General features: G+C 38.1%; 2 protein-coding genes across 5 annotated transcripts; both read right to left on the bottom strand.

Moving 5' to 3' along the window:
* Positions 1-13410: 13410 nt before the first annotated feature.
* Positions 13411-18954, bottom strand: LOC100817593 (COP9 signalosome complex subunit 7). Of its 4 annotated transcripts, none has more exons than XM_026125793.2 (9): positions 18570-18954; positions 18069-18147; positions 17249-17337; positions 16082-16171; positions 15834-15878; positions 15672-15742; positions 15074-15209; positions 14140-14228; positions 13411-13818 (listed from the first exon to the last, which is right to left on the bottom strand). In XM_026125793.2, the coding sequence occupies exons 1-9, from the start codon at positions 18723-18725 to the stop codon at positions 13797-13799; spliced, it is 777 nt and encodes a 258-aa protein (XP_025981578.1). In that variant the 5' UTR covers positions 18726-18954; the 3' UTR covers positions 13411-13796. The 4 variants fall into 4 exon arrangements, with proteins under 4 accessions (XP_025981578.1, XP_003546686.1, XP_006598057.1 ...); XM_003546638.5 differs by having other exon boundaries at positions 18069-18144; positions 18564-18953; XM_006597994.4 differs by having other exon boundaries at positions 13640-13818; positions 14140-14245; positions 18069-18144; positions 18564-18954.
* Positions 18955-20212: 1258 nt separating this feature from the next.
* Positions 20213-21747, bottom strand: LOC102662617 (protein MAIN-LIKE 1-like). The gene is made up of 4 exons (XM_006598497.1): positions 21583-21747; positions 20898-21479; positions 20574-20717; positions 20213-20461 (listed from the first exon to the last, which is right to left on the bottom strand). The coding sequence occupies exons 1-4, from the start codon at positions 21745-21747 to the stop codon at positions 20213-20215; spliced, it is 1140 nt and encodes a 379-aa protein (XP_006598560.1).
* Between the last annotated feature and the right edge of the window lie 241 nt (positions 21748-21988).

The raw sequence follows: 21988 nt of genomic DNA, 5'->3' as shown, positions 1-21988 counted from the left end.
TTCGCTAAGTGAGTTCATCAATTTTTGTTGATTTTCTGGGTTTTTGGATGAACTCGCTTGGTCGGCCCTGTTCGCTAAGCATGTTCATCATTTATGTACATGTGTTTGAATTCTCATATGAACTCGCTAAGCCATTGCACCTTGGGCTTAGCGAGTATTTAAATTTCCAGTTTTTATTTTTAGTTGGTATGAACTCGCTTAGCCGGCTTCCCGCGCTTAGCGAGTTAGATGCTTAGGTCAGACTCTTAAGAGTCTTTTTGTCTTCTGTTGATGGCTAAGCGAGTCCTCTCGCTAAGCCACTCAGCCACTGTTGGCTGAATATGCCTGGGCTAAGCGAGTCAATCTCGCCAAGCCAAAGCATTTGTGTTTTTCTGTGATTTTGTTCATGCGCTAAGCGAGCCCTGCTCGCTAAGCGCAATTTCTTCTCTATTTTGTTTTATTTTGGAATTAGGCTTAGCGACTCGCTAAGCCAATTAAGATACAGTAGTGTATTTGGGCTAAGCACTTACTGGCGCTAAGCCTATTTAGTGTGTCACACTAAGCGAGCTTGTCTCGCTAAGCACAATTAGCTCTCTGTTAAAGAATAAGGCTTAGCGAGCCATGCTCGCTTAGCCATTGTGTTGTTTCAGCTAAGCGAGTGTGTCTCGCTTAGCCAGAGTCTTTGTTTTTGTGTTGTCACGCTAAGCATGCCCTGCACACTAAGCGAGTGTTGTTATTTTCATAAGGCACGCTAAGCGAGTCTGTCTCGCTAAGCGCCCAGTCTGTTTTTCAGTTTATTTTTCTATTTTCAGTTGAAATAAAAACATGTCTAACTTAATTCTTGTACTCATTTTTTATGCAGATGGCCTCCAGGAAGAGGAAAGCCACAACATCCCGGCCCCAGGAACCCTTTCATACCACTAGATTCACTTCTGATGGGGCCTGGGAACGTTATTCACAGAACATTCACTTTCGGAACATCCTTCCGGAGAGGAATGTTAATCTCTTTGTCACTGAGTACGACAAATTCCGCCGAGAGCTGATCAAATGGAACTGGTACAAGACCTTGACCCAGTTCATGGACGGGCACATTGATGTGGCCCTGGTCAAGGAGTTTTACTCAAACCTGTATGACCCTAAAGACAAATCACCAAATCAAGTTCGAGTCAGAGGGCGGCTGATTAAATTTGATGTGGCATCACTGAATGCCTTCCTGGAGACGCCACCATACTCTATGTTTTGCAGGTCGTGCACGGATCCTCAAGAGCTTGCCTCTAAGCTTTGTATTCCAGGGTGAGGATTTGTTCTTAATGCTAAAGGAGTGCCCTGGAAGCTCCTGAGGAAGGATCTGACAACGCTGGCCCAAACCTGGAGCGTGTTGTCATATTCTAACCTCACCCCCACTTCTCATACCTCTGATCTGAACATGGATCGGGCGAGGTTAGTTTATGGACTTGTGATGAAGATGGACATGGACGTGGGCTTCCTCATTTCACACTAGATCTCACAGATGGCCCAATCCAACTCCTCTAGGCTTGGTTTTCCGGCACTAATTTCCGCATTGTGCACAACCAAAGGAGTCATCTCAGATTCTCTGACTTTCGAGTCCTTTAGCCCTGCCATTAATTTGACATGCATAAAGAAGAACTGTTGGAACCTGAACAATCCCACAATCGAATTTCCAGGGACCCACAAGGCACGGGCTCAAGGATCTGAGGGTCCATCTTCAGCTGCTCTTCCTGATCCTCCTTCCTCTGCACCTACTCCTTCTCCGACTCCAGCCCCTTCTACTTCAGCACCACCACTTCCTCCTGCTCATTCTCCAGCACCAGCTCCTTCTACTCCATCATCATCATTCTAATGTCGATGCTCCAAGGTCACCATTCCTATGTTGCAGAGCATCCACCGTGGCTTATGCCTGGTGATGCAAAGTATGCATGACTCAGCTCAGCATCGGCCTTTTATCAGCATGGATGAGTTCATGGCACAGGTAGCCTGGCTAAGAGTTCAGCCTTCTCCTTTGGGGGGAGGTGAGGCTTCCACAGCCCAAGAGCCAAGGACACCGACTATGCAGCAAATCTACAGGCGGTGTAGAGTACCTAGGATCCCTGGCCTATAACAACACAAGAGACACCGCAGCCAGCCCAGGATACTCCTTCTTCACCTCATGGCGAGCCTGCACCAGCTCAGGATGAGCCCACTGCTGCTCAGGATGATTGTTGGCAAGACTTTCATTTATTTTTCTGCTTTAGATACATTTTATTTTCAGTCTATGTTTTTAGTACAGTTTTTATGTTCAGTTTATTTAGTTAGTAAATTTTGAAAGCTTGTTGAATAGTTTGCAGTTTGATTGATATTGCAGTGGTTTGGTTTGATTGAAAATCTTGTGTTTGTTGAATAAATTGGATTAATCAATGGCATGAATTGAGTGAATTATAATGCATAGATTGTATGCTTTGAATAAGTATTCAATAATTAGAAGAGAAAGAACATGGATTAGATACATGGTTGAAAATGTTAGTCAGTTTGACATATTGAATGTGAAGATAATCACTAGCCACAACTCGGTGAGTGTGTGATCTTTAATTATGAGGGAACGACTAGCATAGAGCACTGATTTTTGCATGAATCTCTGATTACTGAATGAATGCATGAGTTTGAAGATGATGAAGGCCATGATTGACTGAAATAGCTACTTATCCAAAAAGCTTACCTTGGGCATGAATAAATTATCCCTTGCACCCATGTTGAGCTGAAAGTTTGATTGATTGACTTTAACCCTGAGCCTATAAACTGTAATCCCCATCTACCTTGTCTTAGGTTGTAGGAGAGCATCTTAGTTCAAGGCAAATTTGTCCCAAAATTTGGGAGATTTTATTGGGTGACAGCAATTGTGGTAAGAACATGACAACACACACAGCAAAATCAAATAGCAACAAGTAAAAACTGCTAAAAAATAGAAGAAGAAGAAGAAAGAAATTCCAAAAATAAAAGCTAAGTGTGTGATGTTGTCAAAGCTAAGTGCCTTAAATGAAAAAGGCAAGTAATTGAAGCTGGAATAAAAGAGAAAAAGGGTTTATCTAAGGATGAATGCTCTCCTAGAACTTAAGATTTTGCATCCTAGAAAAACCACATTTTCTTTGCAGCCCAGCCTCATTACAAGCCAAGAAAAGCTCTTCGGATTCGATTTGGGTGTTTGTGACTGTATGGCATGAGATCAATTGCAAAGATTGAGACATGTGTTGGTTGTTGATTAAGAAATAGCCTTAAACACTTCTGCTTGAGAGAAACAGTGACCGTGAGGCATTGGCTTGTGGAATCTTCCTTGATATCTGTCTTGCCTGCTAGCTTACTTCACTTGTGTGCCTAATTATCATGTTCATATCTTTGGAAAGCTGCATATCTTGTGAAAAGTTGTTGATTGAAACATTGTATGCCACTTGTGTCGTGTTATTGAATGCTTGGAAACAAACACAATTTTGAATAACCACTGTGATTTTGTCACTTGAGGACAAGTGAATTGTTCTTTCTTTGCTTGAGGACAAACAAAACTGTAAATTTGGGGAAGTTTGTTAGTCGTCATTTACGACTAACTTTTGTATAGAAGTGTTATAAAATGTTTGTCTTTTCCCCAAATTTTGGTTCTTTTTGTAGGTTTGCACATATTTTTAGGTTTAGCTTAATTTTGTTCAGTAGAAATGCCCAACATTGTGAATTTAATGTGTTTCAAATTCAATTTCAGGTAAAAATGATGAAATTTATGAAGGCTAGCAGCTGGTGTCTCGCTAAGCGAGGCTTGTGCGCTTAGCGAGAGTCATGCACTAAGCGAGGCACTCAGCCCGCTTAGCAAGTTGGGAGAATCTGGAGGAAAATCTGAGAAGCCTCTGTGTGCTCAGCGCGTCATCAGCTCGCTCAATGAGGCGTTTGTCTCTTCCTGCACTAAGCGCGCCCAGCTCGCTCAGTGGATATTCACTAACTCGCCCTAAGCACGAAAATGGCGCTAAGCGTGCCTTCGAGGACAGAAAGCCCTTTTTAAAGCTTGAAGTGAAAAAGAGGCGAAGAGAGAGCGTGGATTAGAACGCATAGAGTAGAATAGAGGTGAAAAAACAGAGCAAGGAAGCCAAAAAGCTCAGCTTTCAAGAGGATTTTAGGTTTAGGAGTAATCTTTAGGTTCCTAGAGATGGAGGAGACATCCCCACCACTATGTAACCTGTTATTTTCTTCTTAAACCCTCATCTTGTAGCTGAAAGGTGCTGCCTTGTGATGGAAGGCTAAGTATCTCTGTTGGGAAATTCTATTGGAACTTGATGTAAATTCTTAACTATCTATTTAAAATTGTTTTATGTGTTCATTGCTTCAATCTACACTTAATTATTGCATGCTTGTGGTCTGATCACCCATTGGTGTGTAAAGTTAGGATTTTTAGCATTGGAAAATGTATTAATCCTTAGAACTAGATAGAGCAGGGCTAGATAACTACATCGCTAGACATAGAGTGCAGGGTTTTAGTTTTTGATATGTTGTGATTGTAATGTTGTTCGATTAGGCTAAGTTCGACGAGACATCTGAGAACGAGGTTTAATTAGAATTAGTCCATTCATGCGAGGAATCAGTGTTTGGTATTTTAGTCCTCAGCATAGAACACAGAAATAACATTAAATAGAGAAAAATATTTTAATTACATTAAGCACTCAGTAGAAGGACCCAACGTTTTAATCATTTGTTTTCTCTCCTATTTTGATAACCGTATTTGTAGTTCTTTTATATTTACAGCACGTACATCTTTGATTTAATTCTGTAGAATGAAACTTCACCAAATGACACAAGTTCCCTGAGTTCGATACTCGATTTCTTACCATTTTATTATTACTTTAATGACTCGGTACACATTCTGATAAAGTTCAGGACTGTCCTAGAGTTCGAACACACATCCTATCAGAGCATTGTGTTTCAATGCCCTCTAGCGTGAGGTTCTTTAAAGTCATCCCCCTATTCCCACAAACACAAGGTTCGAGATCATCCCAGGATCCAAACAAAAATAACACACAAGGAGTGAGTTATCACATTTCTAAAAAAATACAAATAAACAAAGACGTAAACAAAATAAATTTATGGAAGTATTTATAACATAGCTCAACTTAATACAATCCATATCACTTCACTTTATCATTTAAAATTCATTTTTCAATCATCAATCACATTACACATGAATCACACACTCAAGCCAAGGCGTAATAACACTCATCAATTTCATAATAAACAATTAGCAAGCGTTATGCAACAATTATACTAAGACTCAAGCCTATATGTAATGTGGTACCATGTTAGTGAAAAACCACACTAGGGCGCTTAGGAGTGCATAACAAGACATACCACACAATGAGTGTGTCAGGTCACTCTCACTAAGTAAAATCATAAGGAAACTAGTCAGGGTCACTCTGTTTTGCGAGAATGCTCCAACCATATAGGATCAACATAGCCTTAAAGGAGCACTCAAACCGAGTGTCTTTACCCCCAAGCCCTAGACTCCAAAGAATCTATTAAGGCTTCACCTTCTTGATTCAGGTCCAATCCCTAAAATAATTTTTGCACGCAGACACTGCTCGTGAATTATACAATACCCACGACCTCACACTCGTGTTTCAAACACGTTTAACACATTGCGCTACAATTTAACACTTTAGGTTCCTAACTAGGAATCCTACACTTTCCCTTTAATACTACGCATAAACACTTTTCTCAAGGTAAACACCAGTCAAGTTATTGTATAATTCACAGCTCACAATACAAGTATTATCACATCAAGTATTAACCATACACGTATTCACAACCAAATCTCATGTCTACAATTTAACATCTCATAATGTCATAATCCACCATCACATGTTTACGTGTATCTCACAAATTAACACATGTTCAACTTTGCACTTATACTCAATCTCAATAACAATATTATAATCTCAAAGCAACATGTTATCCCACAATTCATCACATATTCAATTTATCACTTATACACTATTTCATGATCCCAATATAACTATTTATCACACTAATCATATTCAAAACAAACAAATTATACAAAAATGCTTCTCACAACACGGGGAGTAAAACCCCTCAAACAATTTCACATAATCATACAGGAAGAATTACAGTACAGTAAACATCCCAAAATAAATCCAAATTTGATCCCCTAAGAATCCCTACACATGTTCATTCTAACCCCAATTGCGATAAACTCATCTCTTACCTCTAAGCGGGCTCACGTGTGTATTCTGGAAGTGATGGCGGCATCTCTAGCAGTTGTCTAAGATTCCTCAAACTTTTCCTCTATTTGCTCTATTAGGGTTTCCAAGCATTAGAGCCTCCATTTTACTGTCTCCAAGTGAGGGATATTTCTCTGTCTTTTGGAAATTATTTTGTAAATCCCAACGATGGAGGTGAGCAAACCTGAAATGAAAACCTTGTGTTTAAATTTCACGATGATCCAACGGTTAACATGTTTGGGATCGTAGTTTTACTAGAACAAAATTGTGATTCAAACTCCAGAACAATTATTAGGTTACAATTACTCCATACAGTATCACTCTCACAAATCTAATGATGTCGCGGATGCTCTGTCTCGGGTGCCGGAAACCTCTACCAGACAACTCTCGCTTCTAATCTTGCCCCATTTCATCTTTTTGCAGGATTTAAAGGCAAAATTGGGATGTCATCCAAACTTCTTAGCTCTTTGATGGAGCATCGAGGATAATCCTCAGCACCATCCAGATTATGCAATAGTGCAAGACTTAATCCTTCAAAAGGGATGAATATGGCTCCCTAAGGGACTCTGTTTCATTAAAACACTACTAGAAGAATTCCATTCAACACCAACTGGAGGTCACATGGGAGTCACAAAGACTCTTGCTCGTGTCAATGAAAATTTCACATGGATTGGCATTAAAGACGATGTTTGCCAGTTTGTTGCCACCTGTGTCAATTTCCAACAAACTAAATATGACCACTGCAAGCAACCTGGATTGCTTTTCCCCCTGCCAGTCCCTTCGAGACCTTGGGAAGACCTATCCTTAGAATTTATTGGAGGATTACCCGCTTTTAGGGGTCACACTGCAATCTTGGTGGTTATAGATCGTTTTTCGAAAGGTCTACACTTGGGCATGCTTCAGCCTCATTATACGGCATCTACAGTAGCACATTTATTCATGGATATTGTTGGCAAGATACACGGTATGCCACGCAACTTGGTTTCCGACCGCGACCCTCTATCTGTAAGTCGTTTTTGGCAAGAGTTATTCAAATTTAGTGGTATGAAGCTGCGCATGAGCTCCGCTTGTCATCCTCAATCTGATGGTCTGACCAAGGTAATGAATTGAATTGTTGAGCAATACTTGAGGATTTTGTCCATCATCATCCATCGACATGGGGCTATTTCTTGATGTGGACCGGATGGTCTTATAATACTTCAGTGCACGTTGGAACTGGATTTCACTATATGAAGCCACTTTTAGCAAGAAACCACCCAATATGCCACAGTATTTGGCTGGAACATCCAACATCGAAGCAATTGATGATTTCCTAGTCAATCACGAAGAAATATTTAGAAGCCTTGGGAAGAAAATTATTAAGGCACAACAATCTATGAAGCACTTCACGGATAGCAATAGACACGAAGTCAACTTTCAGAAGGGCGATTGGGTGCTTGTCAAGCTTCGATCTCGCCATCAAACCTCAGTCACTGGTGCTACTTATTCTAAGTTAGCCAAACACTTTTACGGGCCATTTCAAATACTCCAGAGGATAGGTCTAGTCGCCTATCAACTACAATTACCACCTGAATCGCATATCCATCTAGTGTTTCATTATTCTCTTCTCAAGCCATATCATCAATCTCCTGACTTGGTCAACGTTATTGCTGACTTACCAAACACAGTGGAGGACAATCAACCCATCATTACCCCCTTTCCATTTTAAATACTAAGTGGGATACTTCTACTAAGGACCCTCGGTTAATGGTTTTGGTTCAATGGCAGGGAATGTCCCCTGACAACACTTCATGGGAAAGTTGGGACAAGCTTAAAGTTGAGTATCACCTTGAGGACAAGGTGCTTTTGGAAGGACAACGGGATGTTATGACAGAAATAAATCAGCAACAATGTACACAGCAGGCAGGCACAAGTAACATTAGACAACAATCAGACAAAGTGCTAGACACGAATCAGAGGCCTAAAAGGAAAATCACTAAGCCTCAGCACCTCAAGGATTTTGTATAAATAATCCTAACAAAGGGGTGCTAAGTTGGCAAGACCATAGTGGCCACAAAATCAGAAGTTGTCTGCCATTTATCTTTTTTGTTATGGTTTATTCCTTTTGTTTATTCCCTTTCTATTATTGAAGATTCCTCTAAGGAAGGTAGTGTCATTCTTGTCTGAATTCTATTAGAATCCTTGTTGCTATTAGTATCTATAGTGCTTATAAGAATGAATGATGTATTGTGATGAAAAAAATGAAAAAAAAAAAAACTCATTTCCTTTCTTACCTTTTCTTTGGAGGGTCCTAGTCCTCGAATGCTAGGATTTTCTGAATTTTATTTGTTATGATCTATGCTCATAACAATACTCGTATGAAGTCACATCATACGTCCAAACACGTGAACTACACCATTGACGTCCAAATGCCCGTGAACTACACCATTGACGATGACAACACTACTTCCTCCTCCTCTACCACCGTCCTTGCCACTGTCACTAGCTTCCTCACCTCCCCCTCCTTCCACCATCATCGTCCTCCCCCCCTCCCCCCCCCCCCTCCCCAACTGGTTCTCCGCCCGTCGCCACTCCTATCTTCGCCCCTCCATGCACGAATTCTTTGTCACCTCCTATCCTCCTCTCTCTCCCAATTCTCTTCCCAAATCCAAAACCCAAACTCACTTTCCACCGAACCCTCTCTTTTCCCTCCTTGCATCACTTCATCACCCCAAACAAACTTCACCCGATGCACCACTAGAACTCCATGCAGCCAAGACCCAAACACCACCACCACCTAGATTTTCCATGTCAAACTACCATCAATGTCACCTTATTCACCCTCGTGTTACGCATATGACCTTCACCAAACCACTACGCAACCTAAACCATTGTGCAACCTTCAGATTTATCTTTTCGCATTGGCTTCCATTGCTAGCTCGGATGCCTCTGCTAGGTCCTTAAACACTTCAGTGCAGTGTCGTCGCTAGTGTTAGGCAAACCCATGGACAGAGGCCCAGGAACAAGCTATAAAGATGCAGGTTTGAGTTTGGGTGAGGTGTGGTTCGACATGTGTGAGTTACATGCACAAATCCTATTAGTGGTGGTGATGGTGTTGGATTTCAAATTTGGATGTGTAGGGTTTGGGTTTCAAGTTGTTGTTGAGTGGTTAGGGTTGGCTTTCACAAAGGAGTGGTAAGCTTGGACGAAGGTGGTGTTTGGGGTTTTGGGGTCATGGGAGAAGGAGGAAGAACGGGAAAAGAAGAGAAGAGAGGAAGAATGAAGGGAAAAAAAATGGCTGCAAGCAAGTTTTTTAAAATTAAATATAAAAATAAAAAATTCAAGTGGCACACCATGTTATTGATACCTCTGACATGGCTCCACATGTGTATCACTAACATGTCCAATTAACGGACACATCATCACATTTTTTTACGGAGACTAACGGCAAAGATCTCCTACAAAACATTTGAAGTTTCTTGGACCCAACAAGAAGCAAAAAAATTTCATGGATCAATTGCGAAATTTGAATATATTTGAGGGATCTCCAACATATTTAAGCTCATTTAAAAAAAGCATCAATAGTTAAAAATAATAGTATATCATAATATCAATTTTTTGTTATAAATCTAAAATATAATTTATATGTTGAAAAATAATATTGCAATTTTTATCAAAAAAAAATAATATTACAATTTTAATTAGAATATAACTTGGAAAATAAACATTTGGTTGTGCATTACACTTATTGAGATATTAATTATATAAAAATAAATATGTATTTATTTTGTTAAATGCACAAGTTAAAATATTAGTTTTAAATGAAATTACATTTAAAACATCTTAATTGATTTAATTTGTATTTTAAAAAATTGTGAATATAAATAATGAATTGAAGAAAAGTGATAAATAGATTTAATTGTAACATTTTAAAAATTAAGACACTAAATTTACTTTACAAATTATTAGGAAATCAAGATTGTTCATCTACTTGTATGTTATAAAATATACTAACCAAAGATGTTAGCACCTGACCATGCCCATACTGACTTAAGAGTGGTTGTGGTCTTCACCATGGTCATTTTGACTTGACTATGATTGTGTTCATCACCGCAACCATATTGGGTTGGCCATAACCACATGCTGATTTTTACCAATTTTATGAAGATGGCCACATACTATTTACCATGGCCAAGCATGGAATTTCTCTGAGAAGTTCACCACAATCGTGGTCACTTCACCACGACTGTGGTCCGCGAGACGTTGATGTCACTTAAAATTTGTCCTGTGAATGGCGGGGTTTACAACATAAACCCTCATCTTCTTCCTTTGAAGCATAATTTTTGGGTTTTCCAAGGGAAAATAGCATTGTGAGAGAACTTGTGGCTATGAAGGAGCGTGGAGATTGCAACAGGTGTCGTTTCTTGTTAATATTTCTTCCTCTTGTGTTGTTTTCATGTCTTCCTTTATGATTTCTAGCTTTTTCAAGACCATGAGTGGCCAGTTCCTTCTGGTCTAGGATTATGATGTAGTCATACCTTTTGTACCCTTTTTTTTATTTCAATAAATACCTCAATGTTATTCAATTAAATTTATTTTCTCATTCTTTATTGTTATGTTTCAATCAAATAAATCTAAACTGAATTGATTACATAGTCGTGATCATTTTGTGTGATTAATTGACCTAGAAAAACATTTTGCACCAACATGCATGATCAAACATATCGGGTAATTTCTAGTAGATTAACTAGATAGGTCCACGAGAATTAAGAATTTATTCATTAACCTAAATTAATATTGTTTTATGATCAATTGAATTTTGATTTAGGATAAGGAGCCTTATTAGTGTTAAATCAAAGGCTAGTAATTGAATTAAGGGAATAGTAGTGATTGATTTAATTAATTTTATTGAAATTAAATTGGAGAAAAAGGATATGTGCAGATTCATAATCCTTGGCTTTTCATTATAAATGTTTCTCACAAAGTTCTTTTGTTTTAATTCTTCTTTTCGTTAAAGAGTAAATTGATCAAAAACAATCTTTCTTAATTTGATAAAACTCAATTTGCCTAATTGTTGCTAAATTGATTATTTGGGAACACAACTAGTCTTCTAAGTTTGATATTCAAACTTAGGTCCACCGTTATTATTGCATAGGATACATTTTCCTTTGTGCGTCTTATTTTTACTCATCCGCTTCGTTAGGGTTTTTTATCTTCGCGACGAGCACTCGTTGTCAAAGGGGTTTTATTTGGCGTGATTGTTTGAAGAGAAGAAGATAGAGGAGATGAGGTTCACCACTTCAAGGACACCGAACATTGTGATGTGAAGAGTAGTGAGACCAAGGTGAGGTTTCAAGGGCAAGAACGTGGGAAGAAGGGGAAGCTTACTTCATTGTTATTTTTGTTTAGGAACTTTGAGTTTTTAAGGAATGATGATAAGATGTTTTTGTTTTGTTGTTTAAATTCTTAATTCAATACTTCAGACTAAGTAATGGGTACTCTATTTGACTCTGTCTCCCAAAATTGTGATTGGTTGCCTTTGTTGTGGATATAAAAGATGCAGGTTCAAAATCCAAAACCACACTCATTATGGATGATTCCATATGCATGTAGGTTGACTCTGTCATGTTTGTGTTTGAATTATCAATTATCAGTTATGCATGTGCAGTTGGATTGTTTTGTGGGGGCTTACTACCACTTTGTTGGAAGTTACTTTTACCTCTTTCTTCTCTTTCATGGATGACCTTGTTTTTTATTTTGTTCCTTCTAGATTATGTCTCGAGAGCTCACGAGTCATGCATGTACCTAATAAGTCTACATTGAGGAATTGATTATATGTCAAGATACATTTTATTTTTGTTCTGAAGCATATATGTGATTGAGGAATTAGTTATATGTCTACGTTGGACCACCTTATAAGTGGTCCATTGTGGACAATTATTTTAACCATTAGACTAATTTGACTATTATAGGTCTTGTCACACTAGATTCCTCCAACCTTATTCTAGAAAAAAATTTAGCCATTATTTGTCAACACAATCAATGACTCTTTTCCCCTTCTTTTCTTGGTTTCCCTCCTTGTTGGCGATATTTCTGATGCCAACAAACACCATTTTACCCTTTCCCTTAACCGCCATTCCCACCTCCTCCTACCTTCTCTGACGCACCTCCCACCTCTATCATGAGGGTTTGGTCTCTAAAAGCATAAACACATGTTTAATTTGAGTTTGAGATCTGTGTTGTTAGAGGGACCAATAACGTAGATTTATGCTAGTGTTGCAACAAAGCTATATGGAAGGCATCATAAGTTTTAGACAACGCTCGATGTGATCTCTAACGACTCTAATAACACGCATGAGAGGGAGAACGAAGGTGATAGTTGTGTGATGGCCATACATCAATGACAAAGGAAAGGTTTCTCAAACACAATGACGTTGATGACATGCTAACACGAGTTCCTCATCTAACGCATGTTTTGCAATCAATGCTTATGACAATTGAAACAAGCTTGTGAATTCATACGTTGAGGCATAAGAGAGGAAGAGGCAAAAAGAAATTGTTCCAATATCATACACCACCAAGAATCACCTATGGCAGTGGAGAGTGGTGATTAGCATCAATGAACCATGGTATGTGGCTAGAGAAAGAGTTCAAGAATATAATCTTAATTTGGTGTAAGGCATATATATGGTATAACCTACTAAGATGGATTAATCTAATGAATAATATTTATTGTCCTTGGTGACGTCATGGCCATGTTGTGGAGGTTAATAAGAGGAGAAAGAAAATCCAAGAGATCGAAAGAGAAAAGGAGGGATCTAATATTGTTATGTTGCGTAAAGGGTTTGTTTTGGTTTGGTACTGAGTTGAGAGGTGTTGTTAAGAGACGGGGGTTGCTTACAGCAAAGCTATGAGGTAGTGGAAGCGGTAGCAGAGGAATGCATGACGAAGATGAGGTATAATTTGGAAAGTAACAATATGGTTAGCTAAAAAAAAAAAACTATTAATACTAACAAACTAATTCATTACGTGGCAACCAATTAGCATATGGAGTGCCACGTAGGTCAGCCATATGCCACATGTACAAGCACGTTAGTTAAGAAAGGAGAGTTAATGGTAATTTGTCACAATTGTTTCACATTCAAAAATTAAATTTGAATTTTTCATGTCGGGAACTGCGGTGACAATATTTTTCCTTGAAATACATATCTAACATAATTTTTGGAATACAAAGTATAGCAATGAAATTGAGGCAGCACATATATAGCATAATACAAAACAAAACAGTATATTCAGCAACCCAAAATAAATAGCCGCACCACCATCTCAGCTTGTTCTTGCCAACTCAGTAGACGATTAATAATGGTTCAAGAAACACTATCAAATTCCTAAATTAACAGCCCCCCCCCCCCCCCCCCCTCTCTTTTTCCCCTGTTCCTATGTCGCTTTGTGGTGTGACAGACAAGGGTAATATCGATGAGATATACTTGTCTGCCAAAGCTGATGCCATGAATAAAAGTCAGGCAAGCAACTAAAGAACCCATCTCCAATGAGCTCCTTTATCTACTACAATCTTCAAGAAATTGGATGCCGCCTCCTGCAAATTTTCCAAGCACAAGCCAATCATATTCTAGCTTGAAATAAGATTTTTTAATGTCATATCTAATCTCAGTTCCCATTGATAATAAGATATGCCAAACAACGTCAGCATCAAAAGGCAGAAAAATTGAATTATCTTACAACAAATAAAGTATGTGGCCACTAAGGCCATAGGAAGTTATACAAAAGTGACAGCAAAATCCAAGTAAAACCTATATTTATCCACTGAAGATGGACCAGTCAAGACTCAAGAACCAAAAACTTGACTAAGCCAATTGATCAAATACTTGACTGTTAAGAGTAAGTTTTCTCAAATTACCTCTTTGGACGGCTTCGATCTTCTTCATAATCCATCACTCCACCAGATTCAGAGCAGATCTCCTCATGGCCTCTGAAGTCGATGTCGGCCTGCTTACAGTGTGTAACTTCTGCCACGAAGTAAGTAAGACACGTCGACCAATATATTCCAACCATAAAGAACAGCAGGCAATTATGTGTGTATATAATTAAGGCAGATACTTCTATCTGATACCACTCCAAATCCTCACATATGATAACCTTTCAGTTAAATGCAGCACACAGCAGCTTATATATGGCTAAAAACTTAAAATGTTCAATGGATAAGCAGTTACATAAGATTAGAAATACAATTATTAGAGACAAGATAGGATTTGAAAAAATGGTAGGGTCTCATCTTAGGTTTAAGCACGTGGGAATAAAACCCATAGAAGCACGATAATAAAGAGGGTAGACTAGATAAAGGAGCAGAAGGATAGTCAAATAGAGATAAAGGGATACCAAGGAAAATTATCAGACAAACCACAGATTCAGAGGTAAACAGTCTATATTCGAATTTAATGCATGACAAGAAACAATTCATCTTTGTGCAACACAATGGACGTTAAAGTTTAAGTCTTAATACAGAGAAATGGGAACTATTTTTTCTACTATAATTCTTGTTTTCCTCTTTCATAATAACCTCCAGTAGAATAGTGTTGGCAATTTGCATAATATTCACTTTAAATTAGAAAACAGTGTTGGGATGAGAGTTCCAGCTTGCAGTATACATTCACCAGATAATCGAACACACCAATCCCAAAACATGCATAGATACACGAAAGGATAAATGAAAATTTCAACACATTCAGAAGAATGAAATTAGATGCAAACATTTTTTATCAGATACTTTCTCATATGTATTTAAGAAAAAAAATGTGGTGAAAAAGAAAGGTATAAAAACAAATCCAACCCACCTTGAAAATGGACTTCTTTACTTCTTCTACCTTCTCTTCCACTTCCTTCCTGTGCTTCTTGTCAATTTCACTCATAGCATCAGCCCACTTTATCTTCTCTTGAATTGAAACAAGCAGATTTTCTGATGTAGTCAACCTATGTTTCCCAGTCATGAATTAAATTTTAGTATTTTGAAGAGTAATCACATCCCAAAAGTTAGCACTTTGTATAAAAATAATACCAATACCAATTGGAGACATTCTGAACCATAGAAACAAGAGAAACAGAATTTCCAAACACAAATTTAAGAATAAAAACTATATATAAAATACAAAAATGCAACAAGTTACAATATGAAGTTTAAAGCAATTTCAATGGAGATTGGATGCTAAACAGACTAGGGTATTTTTCTAAAGTGGTCATAGTACAACAATTCAAAACTTTTAAGTATTGAAGCAAGTTACAGTGATATTCCAGTTGTCCAGTATCACTTACCATGTTTACCATCAAACATAGAAATTTCACAATTTTTTACAGGCTTTGGTAATTGATTTACTAAATAATAACAGACATATGACTACAAAGAGTCAAGCCCCTACTTGAAAAAAGATAAATTACCAGCTAGAGAGAGTCTGTATCATATTCCCCAGTTGATCAGGCCTCAAGTCCCTACCAGCTGCAAATTGAACCTGAAATAACTCTCAAAGATCAGGTAATGCAAAACTAGAAATGGGTCAAAAACATAATTAAATAAAGTAACAGATGACAATGAGCTAGGACCTCAAAGCATCGCCGCAACTGATCCAACTTTCCTCGAACTATTCCCTGATGAGAGCAAGAAAAGTTAGAAAACATGTCTGTTATCAGGAGTAATGTTAGATTTGATGTTATTGCTCGCCTCTTCCTTCTCTTCCAATGAGTTCTTTTATAGCAATAACAATAATCATAACAGTGATAATGATGGTGTAAATGTACATTTTGAGCAGTAAATGCATTAAACACTCAGGAAGGGAATGAATGATGCCTACCGCATACATGCATTCATTAATTAGAAAATCTTCAAGCTCACGAACATTTGTCACATCTAACTCCTGCATCAGTTGGTCATAGGGTAGTACCTGAAAAATAATTGATTTTGTAAAAAAATGATTGCCAATGTCAAAAGATAAGGACACTCAAAACAGCAAAAAAGAACAAACAAACCAGTTATATTCTACAAAAGTATAAAATACTATTTATTAAAGTGTTGAATTGGATGAAATTATCCTACATATATTCAAGAAAGAGTTAAAGCTTTAAACAACCATGGGCAAAACGCCATATGGAGATCATGAACAAAACTTAATCACATAATAGATCTAGGGACAAAGAGGCACCATTGAAGATACAAGCATTGCAAAATGCATCAAAGCAGAGGCATAATACTAAAACAACTGGCCAAGAAAGGGGCTGCTACTAGTTAAACAAATAGAATATATAAATTAAGGTATGAAGGCACCAAGTGAAAATTTATTCAGTACCATGATAATTACTAAGGAATAAAAACACAGGCTGCTTTTAAATAACAAACACAATACTTAAATTAAAAATATGATGGTGCCACAAGCAAATTATGCCAAACCCAGGAGACCTTAACCTGATGTGCAACTCTCACGGGAATATCTCCCCTTTTCTCAAACAAATATTATCAAAGAGATATGAATGAAGGAACATAAAGGTGGGCACAAAGCAAGATCAAAAACAACAAGGAACAGAAAGAATATTAACAAGAATGCTGCAGGGCTGCCCAATGTCTCTACAAATTGAAGATTTCATGAAACAACCACAGGTGGAAACCAAAACAAAGTCAAAACATAATCTAATCCCAAACAACATGTATTTTTCCCCTTTCTAAGGGAAAAAAAAAAAACAAAAATATTTAGCAAGGTTATAGGTATCTCAATTCAGGTCTTTGTACCATCCTTTAGCAGAAGGAATTCATCTCTCACCCAAAATCCCAAACTAAAACAAGTGATTGAAACACACCTAAGAAATAGAAATCAACTTCCAATTATAACAAACTTGTACCAATAAAAAATAAGCAAGTTATTCAGATTAAAAATTAAAATGGATCAGTAATAACCCACAACCATCAAGTCAAGCAAAAATACCAAAAGAAGATAGGCAATAACTCTGCATTAATTAAGAAGTAATACCTTGTATGTCTCAGCCAGTGTAAGAACTGTAAGTTGCTTAAGCTTGAGGATCTGATCAGATATCAATTGTGGAAGACGGTCAGCATTACCTGGATACCACAAACTTTTTAATAAACAGCATTATGTTATTTCTATTAACCTACACAGACTCACAAAGCAAAGATAACAAATCATGAAATGTGGATAACTTTACAAACTTCCCTAATGATACTACTAATTACAAAGTAGGCAATCAATGTGAGGTGAATATGTGAAAGGCTTCACATATCACAATATGCACTTAGTGGGGTTCAAAATTAGCGGTATATATAATATAATTGTTAGCAATCACAAACTGCAAAATACGCCTCTATGCAGGCATGCATACCTTTCTAAGTCCACATGTACATACATTCCTTCATGTTGACGATAGCAATGAGATGCAAAAAGGATGTCAAGATTTCAAAAAAAAAAAAAAACAGTACTGTGATTGTGATTTCAGACACAACAGGTTTATGGGATCTCCACAATAGTAATCGTGGCCACATTAGTTTGCAGCATCTTGGATCACAGCAAAACGGTAACCACAACCACAACCACAATTTAAAACCTTAAGACAAATTGATTGAAAGGAAAAACAAGAGTCATAAATTGATTGAAAAATAAAGGAAGTAGACTTCATTACTTCATGGTTCATTATACATGTACATCCTCTTCCATGTTACCGTTCTTACAAAGATTACAACTTTCTATCTCATGATCTTAATAGACAAAAATACCCACCAGAAAAAATGCAGGGAGAACAAATTAAAAAAAAAAGAAGGCAAATCCATATGCTTACTCTTGTAATCACTCCATGTTCCATGTGCAAACAACCGAAGCATATCAAGATAAGCAGAATTCTCAGTAGCTTCAAGCTGCAAGAAGAAATCACGAGTCGAAATTAGAAACTTTCATATTCCCTCAAAATTTTATTTTGCTGCCGAAAACGCCTTAACAAAACAAATCATTAACAAGATATAATTTAAAAAAAATAACCACCATAAATAAATCACCATCATTTTTTTACATTACCCAAAATACACTACTAGGATCATTCATAATTACAGGAAACGCAGTAAAATAATTTTATGAAAAAAAAACATAAACCGATGAAAACACTATTACTTTTTGGCTTCCCTGTACAATAATAAACCAGCGCTCTTACATGAAAAGAAAAATCCATACAAAAAATTAAACAAAAAATAACAGCGACAAACTGAAAGAGAAATCAGAAAAATAAAACAAAATTAGGGGGAAAATGAATGAAACGTCGAGAGAGTGACAAAAGAGGAACCTGAAGAAGATTGGGGAGAGCGAGAATCTCGGAGAAAGCGAAGAGAGAAGGGTGAGAAGTGGCTTCGACGAGGACGGACGCGAGTGCGGCGGCGTCGGAGGCCGCGGAGGCTCGCTTGACGAAGTGGTCGATGAGCTCCGATTGCTTCTGCTCGATGTCCATCTTCCAGAGCGAGGAACGAATTAGGGTTTTCGGAAGGGGAAAATCGATTCGATTGAGGGGGAAAAAAGTAAAATCTAGGACTTTAGAATTAGGGTTTCGGTTGAGAGGATTTGTAGAGATTTTGTAATTTAGAGAGTTTTTTTGGAGTGAGAGAGCGCTTTGCCTCGAACATGTGAATGAAGGGTCTCCTAAGAGAGAAACTGCATTTGTTTCAGTTTAGTGAGGAGTGTTGCTAGGTGCATCTAACATTTTTAAAAAATGGTAAAATTGTTCTTGCTTAGTTTTCTTTTTTCGGATCAACTTGATCCGTAAGTTGATAAGTCTCGTACGGATCAACTTACAGATCAAGTTGATCAGGAAATCTCTTACGGATCAAGTTGATCAGGAAATCTCTTACGGATCAACTTGATCCGTAAGAGGAAAAATAATTATAATATACTTTAAAATACAGCATATTTATTTATAATATAATTAAATCTATTTTTTATTTTATTAATTATAATATATTTATAAATATTGGTTTATTATAAATAATTAAATTTTTAATATATTTTTTTAGAATAAATTTGTTTAGAAGATAATATTAAAATACTTACTCAGTTCCATTATAATTATTATTTAAGGTTATTTTATACATATTAATAAAAATCAATAAATACATAAAAGATAATATTATAAAGAATTAATCATATCATTATTAATATTATAAAGAATATAAAAAAAATAATTAGTATTATATAAAAAATTAAAATACTAACTACTTTATAATACATTTTTTTACGTGATCATTAGTATAAGTGGGAAAATTGTAATTATAAGAGAATTTAAAATTATTAGTACGTTATATAAGATCTTAGATAACGAATTATGTCCATTTTTTGGTTAATTATTTTTTTTACACCCTTTTCAACTTCTTTATTTCAATTATATTTAAAGTTATATTTTAAATTATTTTTTATTAGTTGGTAAACTAAGTTAACTAGACAATTTTAATAACACGCGTGTATATAGACACAAATGGAATACACAATCTAAATAAATAAAACTAACATTAGTAACGAAAATAAATAAAACCAACAATACTCATGAAATGAGTTCATATACAATATCTGTATATACAAGGAATATCAATGTAAAATATGTACATAAACTACGTCTGATCAGTGCGCCGCCTGCGTCTACACCTAACGTATACTAGATGGTCCTGTGTCACACTTCTAGCCAATCTAAGACATTCTTCGATCACCTAATGTGTCGATGAGCCAGGCGTGACCACCCCTAGACTCAGATGACGCTCCAACCTCTCAGCAATGTCATCACAAACATCCTGTTACATACAAAACAAACTAATTACACAAATTATTATGCAAATATTGAGGTAAATGATGTAAATTATTAGTATTACTTACCATTGCATGTCTGGGCTCCTCCGCAGATGTCGACGATGCTCCTGGCTCGGGCACGCAAAGGATATCCATCTGCGGGGCCTAAGGGACGACTCGGGGCTGCAGGGCGTGACCATGAGGCAGAGGATCTAATGCGTGGCCTGGTGTCATGAAAGGATGGGAGATGCGGAAGAACCAGTCGATGTAGTCATTGGAACACGCCCCTGCCACAACGCACACCTCACCTGCAAGTACGATATGATCCTCGTAGTGCATCCACCTGTCGTGTATATCATCATACGAGACCCATGAATCGACAGGAGGAGCAGGAATGGTCTGCGTGTAACCAAACTGCCGCACGACCCTCTCCGGTCGGTAATAAACAGCAACAGGCCCCCAGCGCAAGAGACCGGAATAGCATGATCTGACGTGGAAGTCCCGGACCTCCCGATGCTCCTCATACGGGATCCAACAGACATCCGAAATCCGAAATCCTCTTCACGGTCTTCTTTGTCGCAATCCACCTGCACGCACGCGGAGAAGCCTCGTCGTAGTCCTGATCAGCGGTAGACTCCGCAACCGAGGGAAAGTGCTCGTAAATCCAACACTACAGATGTAACATTCAAATTATAAAATTAATAATGAAAGTGTAACAAAATTTAAAGTTGAACATTGTTTAGCCTGAATGAATGAAAAACATATTTGTTACCTGCAGCAGTGTGATGTAACCGCCAAGCTATCGACTGTGGCTCATGGATGCATCGTTCGGCTGGTCGTACATATGAACCAAAGCAGCCACTCCCCAAGCGTACCTCTTTGTCATACTGAGGTCACGAAGGGCCTCCAAGTATACAACATGGACATTGGTTGCACTCTTGTTAGCAAACAGAGTGCAACCCAGTAGGTGAAGAAGATATGCACGAGCCGCAGCTGTCCAATGACCTGCCTGGCATCGACGCTGATATATATCACGTACCCATTGCAGGCGTACGTACGGTCCGCGACACTGGACTGTCTCAGCCCTAGCAGACTCTGGAGACATCATCAACAAGTCCACCAGCATCTGAACCGCATCATCCACGTGCAAGGGCTCAAATGCGTGTAAGTCGCCTATAACGGGAAGATGGAGAAGATAGGAGACGTCGTCCAATGTGATGGTGAGCTCTCCCACCGGGAGATGGAAACTAGACGTCTCCCGGTGCCACCGCTCCACAAACGCGGACAAAAGTCCCCGATCGCCGGTGTCTACCGAACACGCGATCAGAGGACTTAGTCCTGTACCAGCAATAAGTCCCTCAATGGCAGGGACAGGCCTGCCTAAACTGTGGACCTTCCTCCCATGAGAGGATAACTTCAATTCAGGACACTCCTGAATTGAAGTATAAAAGGAACGCAAAATTCGTTAAAATTATCATTTAAAGGAAAACTAATAGTATAATTTACAAGTAACTAAAAATAAATAGTATAAATACCTCTCCCGTCCATACGCTGCAAGCAACGTGATCCGCATACGCTGTCAACACGGATGGGTCGCTCGGACCACCTGGAAATCCCTGAGGCTGATCCTCAACCGCCTTTGCGCCTGCGTCCACAAGAATGTCCGCAGGAATGTCCTCCACAGTAGCTGGTGCCTCCATCAGGTCATCCTGAACATCTGGCGCAGGGATGACTGGCTCATCGACGTGATCCGCAGTCACAGCGACTCGCTGCCTCCGTGCGGATGTTGTAGGCCGTCAACGCTGCGGAGCATCATCGGAATCATCACGATCTCCTCTGCCCACACCTCTGCCAGTGACCTGACCTAAGGCACGCCCTAATCCTCTAATCCTAACCATGATCTGCAAATGAGTACCGCAAAATCCATCACTCATTTCATTC

The sequence above is a fragment of the Glycine max genome, chromosome 15 (genome assembly GCF_000004515.6).
Source record: "Glycine max cultivar Williams 82 chromosome 15, Glycine_max_v4.0, whole genome shotgun sequence".
NCBI lineage: Eukaryota > Viridiplantae > Streptophyta > Magnoliopsida > Fabales > Fabaceae > Glycine > Glycine max.
This window is presented reverse-complemented; position numbering and strand designations above follow the sequence as displayed.

Bases quoted from the DNA above. Each gene is read 5' to 3' on its own strand.
- LOC100817593 (XM_003546638.5), bottom strand. From the start codon at position 18,725: ATGGACATCGAGCAGAAGCAATCGGAGCTCATCGACCACTTCGTCAAG. The intron at 17,338-18,068 runs GTAAGCATATGG...TGTGGTATCCAG, and splicing joins AACATGGAGTGATTACAAGA to GTAATGCTGACCGTCTTCCA. The intron at 15,743-15,833 runs GTCCTAGCTCAT...GAGTTATTTCAG, and splicing joins AGTTGCGGCGATGCTTTGAG to GTTCAATTTGCAGCTGGTAG.
- LOC102662617 (XM_006598497.1), bottom strand. From the start codon at position 21,747: ATGGAGGCACCAGCTACTGTGGAGGACATTCCTGCGGACATTCTTGTG. The intron at 20,718-20,897 runs GTTCATATGTAC...TTACATCTGTAG, and splicing joins CTTGGGGAGTGGCTGCTTTG to TGTTGGATTTACGAGCACTT. The intron at 20,462-20,573 runs GTATGAGGAGCA...GTCGTGCGGCAG, and splicing joins TCGGATGTCTGTTGGATCCC to TTTGGTTACACGCAGACCAT.